Genomic DNA, 14,663 nt, shown 5'->3' with positions numbered 1-14,663 from the left:
TATATGTATATATATATATGTACATACATATATATGTATATATATATATGTACATATATATATGTATATATATATATGTATATATATATATGTATATATATATGTACATATATATATATGTATATATATATATGTACATATATATGTATATATATATGTGCATATATATGTACATATATATGTATATATATATATGTACATATATATATATGTATATATATGTACACATATATATTTATATGTACATATATATATATACATATATATGTATATATATAAAATCCAACAACGCTCAAGAGTTGATACTATTGTTAATGCTATACAATTTCCCCCCCCAAAAAAAAATCATTGTAGAATTTTAATTCGAATTTTTAAGATGAATAGTCTGAAATAATGTTACGTTATATACAATTTAGTGTTCCAAAGCTGACGTTAAAAATGAGAAATTACTGTTTTAAAAAAAGTGTTCGTTCCATATACGGTTTGTAAAGTCCTGGTTTCCTCGAAATGGACCAATCAGCAAAAAGGGGGGCGGTGCCTGAGCCAGCCCACTGGAGTTGTCGCACAGGTTTGACTGGTGCTGCTCCAAATGTTTGGTCCTGTCGCTTCGTTTAACGTAGACAGCTCGCACGACGACATCACGAGCGGCAGGGAAAACGAATGTCCAACATTTCATATGTCCAGGTGAGGACTTGCCTCTTAATTGTCAACCTCTCTCGTCCTTTGTGTTTGTTTTTGGCGCTGGAGGAATTGTTGAACTTGTGAGGGCAAGCCCGCGCATGCCTCGAGTGTTCAATAGTTTCTTTTAACTCTTTCCTTGTTTATATGTCCTTAATATGCGAAGCTTTGTCCCTGTCCGTATCCTTCCTTTGTTTGTCTCTTAACTTGGAAATACTTTTATGACAGACTCTACTAGACGTAAGTGAAACCTTAATGAGATAACAGAAGTTGAACTGTAGAAGTGAATGCAAAAGCGATGAAGATTAAATATGACTGGGTCAACAGTCAAACAGCTCCAGCAGACGATCTGGCATGGCAACAATGTGCAGAATGTGAGTGGCAAGGAGAAGATTAAACTAGCACACGCAGCATAAGAAGGGCAACGAGGGGGAGGGGGGCGGCTGCACCTGCACGTGCTGTCTTCTACTTATCAAACTGAGAGAGGCTGCAGGTGTGCGTGGTGTGTCGCCGCCACCTGGTACACTCACGCCAAACTTGTTTAATAAGAATGGCTAAAGTGGAAGTTCAGTTACTCAAGTAAAAAGCAGTTTCTTAAATGTGGGTTCAAAAATGAATCTTAGAATTCCTCTTTTGAATACTATTTCTGCAAGACCAAATAGTGTCCCTCTTTTTTTAACTTGCATAATATTTGCAATGAGGGCTGAGTGGTCATGTTGCATGCGATGGAGACGTTTGGTCGATTTTGATATTATGTCATTGTTAGATTTGCGAACTTTGTCAACTGACGAAAGTGACTGGCGTTTGAGAATTTTTGAATGCCAGAAACTGGTGGTCTTTTTTGCCCAAGGTAGAGTTTGAGAAAATTGTATAAAACTGGCTTTGAACGCTTTAGCTGCCATCTCTACTGCCATACTTTTCACATACGGTTTTAGGGCTCATTCACCAGATTTATTTATTTCAATTGCATATGAAATTTACATCCATTTGAATTCCAGTTGTTTTTTTTTTGACAAATTGCACCTTTTTTTTTGTTCTGTTGTTGCGACGTGTATATATTAAAATTAGAGCTGGAACATGTCCCCCAAAATCCTCATTGACGGCTGTGTAAGAGTTCTGGTTTGATTTGATACTCCCACTTCTAAATATGGATTCTTTTTTTTCTTTTAATTTTGAAATGTCTTTTTCCTGGGAATGTTGCATATGTGACCATTTGAAAATATAAACAATTGCAGAGATTAGTGAAACTATTGTGGGAAATTATCCATGTGATCAATGTCTTTACATCCATGAATATGATTAATAATAGCATATATAAAGGTAATTCAAGCAAATGTGTTTTTTAGAGTGTGTATTAAACTTTGTGTTAGTTGACCAGTAGGCCTATGTTTCATGTCAATTCAGCATCCATCAATATAGCATCCAAATCATTCAATTTATGTCATTAGTGTTGTTTAATCTTTACCATCTGTCCGCCCGCTAGTTTTCAGTTCCTGGTTTTATTTGGTGTCTGTGTCACAGGTCATCAACAAAGCATTGCTGACAATGAACCAGCCCAACAAGAAGTGGAAAACTTAATCGTCCTCTAAAGCCAATTTCAACAGTAATCGGGAAGCAGATAAAAAAATGCCAGTGGGGGCCATTCGGCAGCCGGCGAGGCCTGGGGCGTCTGCGACATTTCCTCGCCTGCGGCCCAAGGCCCCGGTCGGTCCTGAATTCTACCGGCAAAGTCCGCCTTCGGCCGTGGGACCCAAGCAGAGTGCTGTGGAGAGACTGGAAGCGGACAAGGCCAAGTACGTCAAGAGCCAGGGGGCGCTGTCCAAGCAGCAGCCGGTTAAGCCTCCCAATGTGCGCAATCCTCTGCTCAGCCCCGTCGCCACCACTCTCAGGCCTGCCAAGAAGACACCCAGCCAGCCAAAGAGCAAGCAGGAGTCCGTCCCGCTCAACCTGGAACATCTCAGCAGCCTGATCAGTGATGTGAGCGACGTGCCCAGTACGGTTGCGAGCACTGAGTGTCTTGACGCTTCCCTTCTGCTGACTTGCCAGAAAAAAGACACGCCGGAACCGCCATCGCATTCTCACTGCTCCAGTCCTTCCAAGGTGACTCTTTTCAACTTTATTTTGATAGCACATTAACCGTTACCACAGCTGGAACAAAGTGCTGTACATAAAACATACGAGTCTATAATTAAAATCGTAATACCACCATAAATGACAACATAAATACATTTTTTCCTCATTCAACAGCAGTACTTATGACCACCCTTTACACTGACATTTGTCAATACACAGGAGGTGCAGAGTTTTGAAGTTGTGAAGCTGTAAATAGATTAGAGAGCCGCGTAAGATTATAGTTTCCAAATACCAGGTCATAGATGTCAATGATCAGAATACTGAAATTGTAATCTTGCGATAAAAGCATGCATGACTCGTGTGTTATAAGATCAGTTTGAAAGCAAATAAGCAACTGTAGTTTTCTAATAGCCAGTAGTCATCCGTTGGCATACAGAAAGAAAAGCTTCACGTTTGTTGTCCTGCTTACTTGCGTCTCCGCACTTCATTCCGCTATTTTTGTTTAATGGGGACTGGCAGACCGCTCCCTAAACCTCAGCCAGTTAGAAAAGAAATGGATCTGTTTTAAAAACTGACAGGTGCCTCTTCTTCTAGGTGAAACTGAAGGTGGTCGGGGTGGAAAGTCCAGGATCTCCGACAGTGGGGACGGTGCGCCGAGTGGACGTCATACCTCAAGCCAGCTCTGCGAGGACCCCTCGCAGGCCGCCGCTTTTCAGCCGCCAGCCGCTTCAGCCGCTCCCGTTACATCCCCAGTTTCCTGTCCGCCCGACTATTGCGCACCTCCTCCTCCGTGCAAAGGCCACTCCGTCGCCTCTGAAACCTGTCGCTGCGCCGCTTAAACTGGATCACCCTCCAACCTCTCCACTTCCCGTCTTCCTCGCTTTGCCCCCTCCCTCTCCGGCCATCACCCATCTATCTGGCTCCCCCCATAGCAGGAAACGTCCGTCTCTGACTCGCTCGAAATCTGACATGAGCGAGCAATTTTCCCGAGCCGGGACAGAGCTGGAGCGCTTCTTCAACCTGTGCGGTTTGGACCCCGCGGAGCTGCAGGAGTTTACCGGATCTGCTTCGGACATGGTGTCTCTGACCCGCTTCCGCAGCGTCAGCGCTCCGGGGTCGGAGTGCGCCGGTTCCGGCGAGCCTGACGAGGACGGTGAGGACGAGGAGGCAGAGGAGCGCGTTCCCTACGGCGTCTCGGTCATTGAGAGAAATGCCAGGGTGATCAAATGGCTTTACGGGCTGCGGCAGGCAAAGTGAGTGAGTTTCCCGTTGAGGTTGCAAACAGGTGGAACATTTCCAGGCGGAATGTTGGCGACGTTTCTGTGGGAATTAATGAGAATGGACTGAAAATTGAAGGTCGTTTAATGGAAAGCTATTACGGTCAGGCAGCATAATGGACCTGAGGTTTGTGCACATCCACCTAATAGTTTTGAGGTTCGAGTTGTAATCAAATCTCAGCGTTCTGTTTGCATTTTAGCCGGCGTTTCTCCGGGTATTTTTTTTTGCTTCCTCACACATTTCATCCATCTCAGGTTAATTGAAGACTGTAATTCTGTGATATCCAAAATGAGCGAAATGGAACTACATGCAACTTAACTTTCTGGCTGGCAGTAATCTATTTTTACCAAGACAGGTTTATTCAAAGCTGACCTTACTATTTTCACCAGTGTCTAAAAAAAAAAAATAAGTATTCCAAACTTTCCTTCTTGTGGCATAATGCTGTACTGCAATGCTATTTTCCTCCATTATCATAGCCAACCTACAGTTTAGAAGTTATTGGTTTATTTCCATTAATTCACATTAATTCCCACAGAAAGATACCAACATGGATAAGCTTTGGAATTTTGCAGCATTTTACTCAAAATGTATGTAACTTGGAATCTTGAACCAGCCTCACAAAATTGCAGTCTATGTAGCCCTGTGCAGCTGTAGAGATGTACTTAAAGAAAAAGTCTATGGAGCCTCAGACATTGATTCTAGAGAAGGTATGCGTAATTTGCTGACCCGATTGTCCAGTGCATAGCTACAGCTACAGTACTTTGGCCTCAAATTTGCACTTTGTCCACTAAAATTATTTCCTCCCATCTCCCATGATATCTGAGGCTGCATAATTATCTCACCCTAACCCAGACCCCATTTCTTGTGGGCATGCTCGTGCCTTTATTTGTAGTAATTAGTTTTTCCTTGACTGGTGATCATCGACCAATTGGCTTGGAAATAATGACGGACAAATGGTCAATGTCACAGTTGTCAACTTTTTTTTTTTCCAGGGCAAGCTTGTGAATGACTTTAAAATTCTTTCACATTGTTTTTGTTGCTGTTGCAAAGCACTTGTAATTATTTCCTGGTGATTATTTTGCGTGGAAGAGCTATTAACTGTGACCATTTATTTATACAATTGTAATTTACTGATGGTTTATTTGGACAAAGATGTTCTAAATGGCACAATTTCAAAAGAATGTGTTTGTTTTTTTGTTTTTTTTTAATCTGGTCAATCCTGATTTTGTTCAATTATTGAATCTTGTGAAATACTGCATGTGCAGGATCCTAACTCCCAAACAGTTGCAATGGCAGTTTGGTGCGTCAGTGTTTTGTTTTAGAATGACAACTAGTGAAATAAACAGTTGAACTCTGAATATGCCATGTTGTTCATTTAATAAAAAAATCTTAAACTCCTCCATTAGTCAATAATTTTGTGAAGATGTAGGCCTAGTAAAACTACCTGCCTTTCACCTGAAAAGTGTCAAATTCTAGATTTAACTAGCAGAACTCGAAATCACACGCACACGCGCGCGCGCGCGCACACACACACAGGAAGCATTTTTGAAGGAATAAAAACTAACAAACATGCCCTTAAAATGAAATTAAACACTGAATTTAAAGAAAATAAAAATTAAAAATCTCAAACTATTATAACCGTGATCTTAAGGCCTTGTATGGAGGGATCGAAATTTCAGGATGCAATATAACCCCTAGAAGTAACTTTCATTTTCTGTTCCGTCATCTGCAAAATTCCCAACTTGTGTTTGATCCATGAAAATGTCCAAGGACGCCCACTTTTATTACTTTTTCAGTGTCTCGATAGCAATCGGCTGACAGATGACTGTTGATCAATCGTCAGGCGTCAGAATATGAACGCCATTATGAAGAGGACTCTTTCAAAAACAATTTGAATCATGTGAGTCACCAGAACGTGACTCAGCCGCAGCCTCTCTACCCAAGGAAACCATCTAACCGTGTTCTTTGTCTGCTTGAAGTTTTTTTGTTTTGTTTTTTTGCTACACTTAACTTTTAAGGCTTTTGACTCCTTCACAACCCTTTAACAGAAAACTGGGAGGGCTGGCAGTGACTGTAAGTGACACTCCCGTTGTGAGCTACAGGTAGCTCACGAGCTACATTATGTAGTTCATGAGCTTCCGTGTTTTCGCAAATATTTGAGTGAGCTTCAGACACTCGGCAAACTCCAAAACATCCGGTCATCATCAATCCATATGGTTACTTTTTCGGTCTCACGTTTTCCATTTTCTGCTTTTATTTTCTAACATGGAAAAAAAACATGACTGAGGTGTTCATGCGAAACATTTTTAGCATAGTATTTAAACAACTATATACCAAAGCAGAAGGCGAGAATACCCAAATAGTTCCCAATGTTGAGCTGATTGGGAGGATAGAAATGGTTTGAATCACTTGTATACGTTGTGGATTATGGAAGATTCTGATCCATTTAGAAAATATTTAAAAAAAATTTCCATGGAAAATGCGGAGTTTGGGGAATGTGAGAAATATATTTCCCAAAGAGCGCGTCTATGAATGCGTTTCTCTCATAAAAAAAAAATGACCCCACGTGACAAAGACAAGGACGTGTGCGCGCGTGAGTGTGTTTGTGTACGCGCGAGAGAGCCTCCCCCTCCTTCCGCTCACCGCACGGTGGTCGACTGTCGACACAGAACGGCTGAGGACTCGCGAACATGGGAGTACAAATTGAAACTATACAGCCGGGCGATGGTGGGTTGAGCTCGCTTTGTCTACTGTGTGAATTGTTTGATCATGGTCGTGGTTGTCCATTATAACAGTGGTGTCTGTTCCGTGTATGTCTGCAGGAGAAACGTTCCCCAAGAAGGGGCAACGCGTCGTGGTGCACTATATCGGTAAGTGAGAAGCCGGGCTACAACTGCGTCAAACTTAATCATGTAGCCTTTAATGATAATAATCATTCCACCATTGTTTGCTTTCGACATTTTGACTGTATTTGTTTTTGTCGTGAAATGGGCTGGTTTGTTTTCAATCGCTATTTGGCGGCGGCATGTTCCTATTTTCCTTCGGCTAGTGGTCAAGCGCTAATTCATTCGGGCTTTTTGGTGGCGTCCCTAAGCTTTTGCTAAAGCAAATAATTAGTCTTTAACGTATATATTTGGCGACCAGGCGTTTAATCGAAGCTGGTAGGTTTTGATTTTTATGGTTTGGGTGAGTTAGCGCCAGGCTTGCTTTTTCTTTGCCACCCAGGCCCCGTCAAGCTAGGCAGCTAACTTTAGCTAACCGGCTAATTAGCTGAAATCCTTCCAAAAATTCTGTACAGCCCAACTTGTTTTGTTATCTGTTGGTGTTTGTTCTCAGAGGTTGATTAGAACCTCGAAACTGTCAATAGATAATGTGCGAGAACAAGCTTGTGTTAAGGGTGTAACGTCACGCCGATAATCAAGGGTCTTATGCTTATTATTTTTTTTAAGGTATCTGCATTGGAAATTCGAAGGTGACTGGTTTCTGATTTGGTTTGATTTTTCTGACCAACCTGTCAAACAATATAAAAATGGCACATTTCATGTTTCTTTTATGTCCCCCCCCCTGTACTATAGATGTAACTATTTTGGTCCAACTTATGGACAATATATAAAAAGATGAATAAGTGTATCTCCAAAAGCAGAAACACAAAAACTGGTTCACATTTACATACAAAGGACAGCAAAACTTAAATATTTACTAAAACAACACAAACATATCAGGCGTACGTCTCTACAAATTGTATTTTGAATATTGCAAGTAAAAAAATTAAAAGCTGGCAAACAAATTGACTTAAATCTGCCAGGACATCTTGACCTGAAACTGTAAATGAAACGTCTCTAAATGCTTGTTGATGTTTCCTAAAAAAATAACACTATTATCCAGAGCAAACATTTGCTCATTAGCCACTTTTCCATTGTACCGGTTCCACACCGAAACGGCCTTGTTATGCCCAGAGTGCTTGCTTTTTCCTTGCACTGTTTTGTGGATATGTGGTTACCAAGGTTATTTTAGGAAACGAAAACTAACAAAATAACTAAAACAAAAGTTGGAAAAAACATTCCCGTTAATGAACAAAATTAAACAAATGATTTAGAAAAACAAAAACTCACTGAGACTACTTTACATTTACAAAACAAACTATAATTGTGAAGAAAATGTGCTTTGTTTTCGTCTTCGGCAATTAATTTAATACACGTGGTTGATTTAAAAGCATTTCTTTCAATATTAACGGCATTGACGTTTCCTGGTGTTCTGAAATTCGTTCCTACCCATCGAGACGTCCTACCAATGCCTCGTGCATGCGCACAATGCCGACAGTGATTTCGTGGCAAGTTTTGAGCTTTTTGTCCTACCTGTTGTTTGTTCCATTAAAAGTGGGGAGTACTTGATATTTTTATTTTCATTGAGTCCTATTTGAAATTTACATTGCCTCAAAATACACTGATGTGTGTTGAGCACATTACTCACACATATGTATGCCGCACTCATTTGCTATATCCAGTAAAAGTTGTTTATAAACATATCTATGCATATACATATATCAGGACGTCCTACCTGCTTGCGTGTATGTGTATTTTACGAAAATATTTTTTTTCTTTAATCCTAAGCACACGGTAGTACTTTGCTGTCAAATCAGCCTCCGGTAGGATGATTCGTACGGGTAGGACATTTTGGCGGAACACCGGAAGTAGAAAATGTCCTCTCAATGTTTGTCACACAAAGTGACAACATCAAACCACAGCCAATAAAAAAGCCAACAAATGACCTCACTCCTCTGAGAAAATTTGTATTAATATGATCGAATACTTCAACTCCCAAATCAACTTTAGAAGTTGGCAACTTGGCAAACAAGGCATCCTAGCCTTCTTATAATCCAGGTGCATGCATGCCTGCCTGAGGGGATCCAGGTATTTGAAGAATTGTAGGAAGAGGAGCTGGTTGGAATTATGTTCGTTGGACTATATATGTACAAGCCAGATGCATATATTTATGTATTTAACACATGCATAAGGCGCACCGTATTATTGGACGCAGGCATGTCGAAACAAGCCTTAGCACGTACGTTAAATCATGAGCTAACATACTAGCATGTTGCGGGAGCAAAACTTCGTTTGGTTGCAATTCATTGAAGTCTCCAATAATGCCCTCACATTGTCAAAGTCCTCGTTCAAAAGGTAGTGTCACTGCCGCGTCCTATCAAGTATAATGCCAGTCTCGAACAGCGACATAATCAACTTTAACTTGACAGTACGTGATCACTCGGTGCCAGTGTAGGCATTTCACTATCCATCCGTCCAGCCATCTTCTGTACCGCTTCTCCTCATAATGGTCGCGGGCGTGCTGGTGCCTGTCCCAGCCATCATTGGGCAGTAGGCGGGGTACACCCTGAACTGGTTGCCAGCCAATCGCAGGGCTCACGTAGATGAACAAGAATCCATGCTCACGCTCATATTTGGGGGGCAATTTAGAGTGTCCAATCAACCTGCCATGCATGTTTTTGGGATGTGGGAGGACTAGTCACCTCATGTATGTGCAGTCACCGATTTACATCAGACCCAAAACATCACCTAACATCAACTGATCAGCATACTAGCAAACAATGAAACACCAAAACAAGGAAGAAAGAAAGACAATTAACCCAAAGCATGCATCTCTCATGCCTTTCACATCCGAAGTGCTGCAAAGCATTCTGGTAGTGCATCAGCCTCAGCCAGTCAGGTGCCTGGTTAGAGAGATGTCAGGAGTTGCGTGCTTCGGGCACATAATATATATACATATTCAAGAAAAAATAAATTGTGACAAATTGCATTGTTTTGGGAGCCTCACATACAGTATGAGTGTGACGAACGACACCCTTTCTGTGATCAGGAACGCTGGAAGATGGCAAAGTTTTTGACTCCTCGAGGGGCCGAGGGAAACCGTTCAAGTTCAAGATAGGAAACAAGGAGGTCATCCGCGGGTGGGAAGAAGGAGTTGCTCAGGTGAGGGCCAGAAGGGAGCCGTTCTCCAACATCAATGGTTACCCTGTGTGTAAACTTCCTCCATTCTCTGCAGATGAGCGTAGGTCAGCGAGCCAAATTGACCTGCTCGCCGGACTACGCGTACGGCAGCAAAGGCCACCCGGGCATCATCCCCGCTAATGCTACGCTCATCTTCGACGTGGAGCTCCTGGGGCTGGAGTAGGGCTGAAGCGTCGTCGTCGCTTTGCTTCGTTCCACTCAACTTGCCAGGGTGAGACTTAAGTGCCACTCGATTCCCAACTTGTCACATCAACAAAATTCTGACTTGAACACTGTACTGTATATCCATGAAAAGACCACAACTTCAGGGAAGACGCTTGGCTAATATTATTCGTGTTTTTAATCATTCGGAATGATATTAATAGCGTAGGACTGTGGCTGTGAAGTTGGCGAGTGTCAAACGTACGGCCTTGTGAGCCAGAACTGGCCTGTCAGGGGATTCCAATCCGGGCGCGTCTGGACAGAAAATATGTTTACTGCAAGTGTTCACAATCATTCACTCATTCCTAACTCCTTAATCACTACAGGTGGAGTTTCAGTGGACATTTTAGGGGTCAATCAAGCGGAGTGGGGGGATGATAGAGTAAAGGCACACCAACTCTACCGGTCTGTCGGACTGCGTGGACAAAGCAGTCTGTGACGTGCAGCATGTTAGGTTGTCCTAGTATAAATTAAATAAATAAATATCCAATTCTGGATGCATACTTTGCCACGTTAATGGCCAGCTAGCTGAACTAAACTATTTGCTTTACAAATGGCGGCGTCCCATTCAGCTCACTCCCATTCACTGATGCGCTCACAACCCGCCGAGACGTTATTCATGTTGAATAATAAATGCCGGTAGGTACTACTGTTGTAAAAGAGACACGCGGTGCATTCAAATACACTCAGACATTTCAAACTCAAACAAAAAAGTTCCTCAATGCAGTCAACGTCAGTAGCTACAAATCTCTAAATAATGTGGGCTTCCTATCAATCTATAAAAGCTGACATCATGAAGAATGATGGGGTGAAATCACTTTTTCACTTTGCTATTTTTACTTCACTGCAATCAATAGTCCATCTAGTCTCTTATAGTATAGGAATTAAATCACTTGGCTTCCATCTGTCAGTCTGGCGGTTGCGATGTCAAACATTAAATATTTAATGATATTTTGTACTCCCAATAGGCATAAATTAAAAAGAAAAGTGTGCCCTGAAATAAAACCTTTGATGAAAAATGTCAGTTTTTTCGCCTTTGTTGTTCAAAAAGTGTATAAAAATGTTAAAATGTACATTTTGATGTTATCTAAAGCATTCGAATTGGTATACTTATAGTATTTTGTTGAACTAATACGAGTCCACAACAATTCAGCAGAAAATGCCTTGCTCCTGTAACGTGGTGACGGGACATACTGTGATGAGGCTTTAACCTTCTTTGTGTTCTGACTAGTGATTCGCTAATGAGTAAAAAAAATAATAATAATAATCATCGTATTTTTGCTCAAACCAAGCACAAAGTCAAAGCACTTGTCTGCAGACCTCCAAGATAGGACTGTCTCGAGGCATGAATCTGGGGAAGGCTACAGAAAAAATTCTGCTCCTTTGAAGGTTCCAATGAGCTTAGTGGCCTCCATCATTTGTAAAATGAAGAAATTCCAAACCAGCGGGACTCTTCTTAGAGCTGGCTGCCCGTCTGAACTGAGCAATCGGGGAGAAGGGCCCTAGCCAGGGAGTTGAGCCCGAATCCGATGCTCACTCAATCAGACCCCTCAACATCAGACAACTATCTCTGCAGCACGTCACCAATCAGACCTGTATGGTAGAGTGGCCAGGTGGAAGCCGCTCCTTAGTAACAAGCACAAGGCGGCTTCCCTGGAGTTTGCCAAAAGGTGCCCGAAGGACTCTCAGACCATGGGAAAGTACATTCTTTGGTCTGATGAGACAAAGATTGAAATATTTGGCGTGAATGCCAAATGTGATGTTTGGAGGAAATCGGGCAACTGCCCAATACCATACAGTCACCATGCTGTGTTTTTAGTGTGAGGAACTGGCAGACTAAACAGGATTGAGGGAAGGATTCTAGATGGATACGTCCTTGAGTGGCCCAGGCGGCGCTCAGACTTGAACCCAAAGATGGGTGTACCAAGCTCATGGCATTCATATGCAAATAGATCGTCTAAGGTGCATCAACAAAGTATTGGGCAAGGGCTGTGAGCACGCATGTACATGTGACGTTTAGTTTTAATCATTTGGCACAATAACAAAAAAAATAGTTTTGGGCATAATAATAATGGGGAGTTATTCATACAAATGTTGAGGATAAAAAAAATATATATATATTCCGTGTCGGGATGAAGCAGTAACAGCAAAATGTGCGGAGGGAATAAAAAAGGAAACTCTGTGAATGCTTAGCCGATTGTGTTTTCATTTCACACCAACTGTACGTTCTAAGTTTCCATAATGTTTTGTGCATGCTGTAATGTGCTGCTTTTTGTTGACTGCAGGTCAAATCCTATCATGGAAACATGGAGGAAAATCCAGATGACTCCTGCATAGGACCTAATATGTCTATACCTTCACTTGTCCACTCTCCTTTTCATATGCATACCACTTCATTTTAGTTTTCACCTTCCACTCAGTCCTAGCTCATCCCATTTATCTATTTAGACATGCTGCAATGTATTTTCATGTTACTGTTTTTTTTTTCATTTTTTAACATTTAAATTTTTTTTGTACAAGTACTGAATCAGTTTCATTCCTCGCGGCTCTGTGGCCTTTCTACGATAGTCTTAACGCGTTCTCTTCAGAAGAAATTGTTTTGACGTGGAGCTGTTTGTACGAATGGCCGTGGCGCTTAGTTATTGGGCGGCATTACACGAGGACGTCTCATCACTCGGAATCGTTGAATCAAGCACACGGATGGAGACGCCTCAAGCTCTCTACAATTGTTGCCAGCAACACTTATTTATGAGCACCCGACGATTTTAGCGCTCAGGCGCTCATAGCTGGATGCTTTTTCTTGTCTCGATGGTTTGCTGTAAGAAAAAATAAGAAATAAATGTGGGGAAATGTACTGCCCAAAAAAAAAGTACTTGGCAAAAGGTTTGTTGCATGAAAACTTTCCCCCACTAGGCACCTTGCGGTTTGTGATTGCGTTTATTTCAAGGAGTTGTGTGTTACAAGCGGTGGATGTTACATTCTGTTCCTTACTCTTCACAATAAAAGAGTACAGACAGTACAAGTGTCTCATTGCTTAAGAATAGATCCCATTTCAAGAGCAATTGTACATTTGCGGGTTAGTATATACAGTAAACTTACATTTTTGACCCAAAAATATTCCGTCTTTGTGCATCGTGCAGTTCCAACCACTGAGTTGGAAAGAGCTAGCAAACTACCCCTGAAAACATTTTTTTTTTTTTTTTTGCATAAGGCTATGTACTTAACTTTTATTACGAGCTTGTGATGTGCTAATTTAATACACTAAATGCTTTTTCAGTAATGTATAGGGTCAAACTTTATCCTCTGTTGTCCTGACTATATTACAAACTCACAGATTCATCTCATATACTCTATACAAAGTTTAAAAAATAGACCCAAATTGTTCATCTTAAAAATGCTTAAGACAAAACCGTTTGCATTCATAGTCACCGATCACAATATTATCTCGAATAACATTCAGACCATACCCATGTTGGTCAAGAGCAAAAAAAGAATACGTCAGATGCTCTTATACTTTGTTGCCAACTGTTAAATAGTCTCTGTAAAGCTTTTTCACATTTCGCCAAGTTATTAAATGTCATCTCTATTCTGGAAATGCCATTGGAAAGAAAATATTGTGCATGAGAAACGATCATTTGTCTTTTACTACTATTTATTTGATTACAAATTATGTACGTCTAAGTAGAAAATGTCTCCACTATACTGAGAATGAAAAAGAAATTGGGAAGTTTGGTTCATGCTCAGATAAAATTGTAGACCTAAGTAAGAGTACAGTGGAGCCACCAAAAACACACAAATTGGAGTTTTATCATAATCTACAAAATAATTTTCAAAAATCAAACAAAGACATTGTGACATTATACAAAACATCAGCTAAGTGTATACTGGGAAATGAAAATATACATACCGGTGTACCATAACAGGAACGTGAGACTTAAATGGGTTCAATACAACTGAACTGAATTCAAACCCGCAGGACACCAATCATTCACTCATAATACTCGTGGGAGCAAGCTAAAATAAAAAAAAGCAACATTTAGAATAAAAAAGTAAGAGTTTTTTCTTCATTGTGCTATTTAGATATGATTTTAATGAATGGCCATCAATAGCAGTATGCAAAATAGTGTCGGCTGTTCGCTGACAACTGATTGGCTGTTAGCTAGAAAATCCAAATCAGGGCATGGGATAGAATTTCTCTTTTATCTATTTTTTACTTGTATGTATAAAAAACGCATAGTGGTTGCATTAATGAAATCACTTCACTGTTACAAGGAACATAAAGTGTAATTTCAACCTTTTTGTTTATTTAGAGTCACATGCGGCTCTGGAGCCACAGGTAAATTAAACTCAGCAAAACGTTGCTTTTTACTTAGAATTGTTGCTGCTTAATTATGAGTGTGATGGGCTATG

The 14,663-nt window shown here is 40.9% G+C and overlaps 2 protein-coding genes across 3 annotated transcripts; both read left to right on the top strand.

The window, feature by feature from the left end:
- The first annotated feature begins 521 nt into the window (after positions 1 to 521).
- LOC148340572 (protein FAM110A-like) lies at positions 522 to 4,720 on the top strand. 2 transcript variants are annotated; one of them, XM_088292082.1, is made up of 3 exons: positions 522 to 684; positions 2,200 to 2,778; positions 3,346 to 4,720. In XM_088292082.1, exons 2-3 carry the CDS (start codon positions 2,305 to 2,307, stop codon positions 4,006 to 4,008), a joined length of 1,137 nt encoding a protein of 378 aa, XP_088148208.1. In that variant the 5' UTR covers positions 522 to 684; positions 2,200 to 2,304; the 3' UTR covers positions 4,009 to 4,720. The 2 variants fall into 2 exon arrangements, with proteins under 2 accessions (XP_088148208.1, XP_088148209.1); XM_088292083.1 differs by lacking the exon at positions 522 to 684 and adding an exon at positions 708 to 918.
- A 1,873-nt stretch (positions 4,721 to 6,593) lies between these two features.
- Positions 6,594 to 13,275, top strand: LOC148340571 (peptidyl-prolyl cis-trans isomerase FKBP1A-like). The gene is made up of 5 exons (XM_088289289.1): positions 6,594 to 6,756; positions 6,852 to 6,899; positions 9,901 to 10,013; positions 10,087 to 10,263; positions 12,539 to 13,275. The coding sequence occupies exons 1-4, from the start codon at positions 6,720 to 6,722 to the stop codon at positions 10,213 to 10,215; spliced, it is 327 nt and encodes a 108-aa protein (XP_088145415.1). The 5' UTR covers positions 6,594 to 6,719; the 3' UTR covers positions 10,216 to 10,263; positions 12,539 to 13,275.
- Positions 13,276 to 14,663: the final 1,388 nt, after the last annotated feature.

This window comes from Idiotropiscis lumnitzeri, chromosome 3 (genome assembly GCF_059441095.1).
Source record: "Idiotropiscis lumnitzeri isolate Australia: NSW breed Sydney's pygmy pipehorse chromosome 3, RoL_Ilum_1.0, whole genome shotgun sequence".
Lineage (NCBI taxonomy): Eukaryota > Metazoa > Chordata > Actinopteri > Syngnathiformes > Syngnathidae > Idiotropiscis > Idiotropiscis lumnitzeri.
The sequence above is the reverse complement of the archived record's forward strand: the minus strand, read 5'-3'. Positions and strand labels throughout refer to the sequence as shown.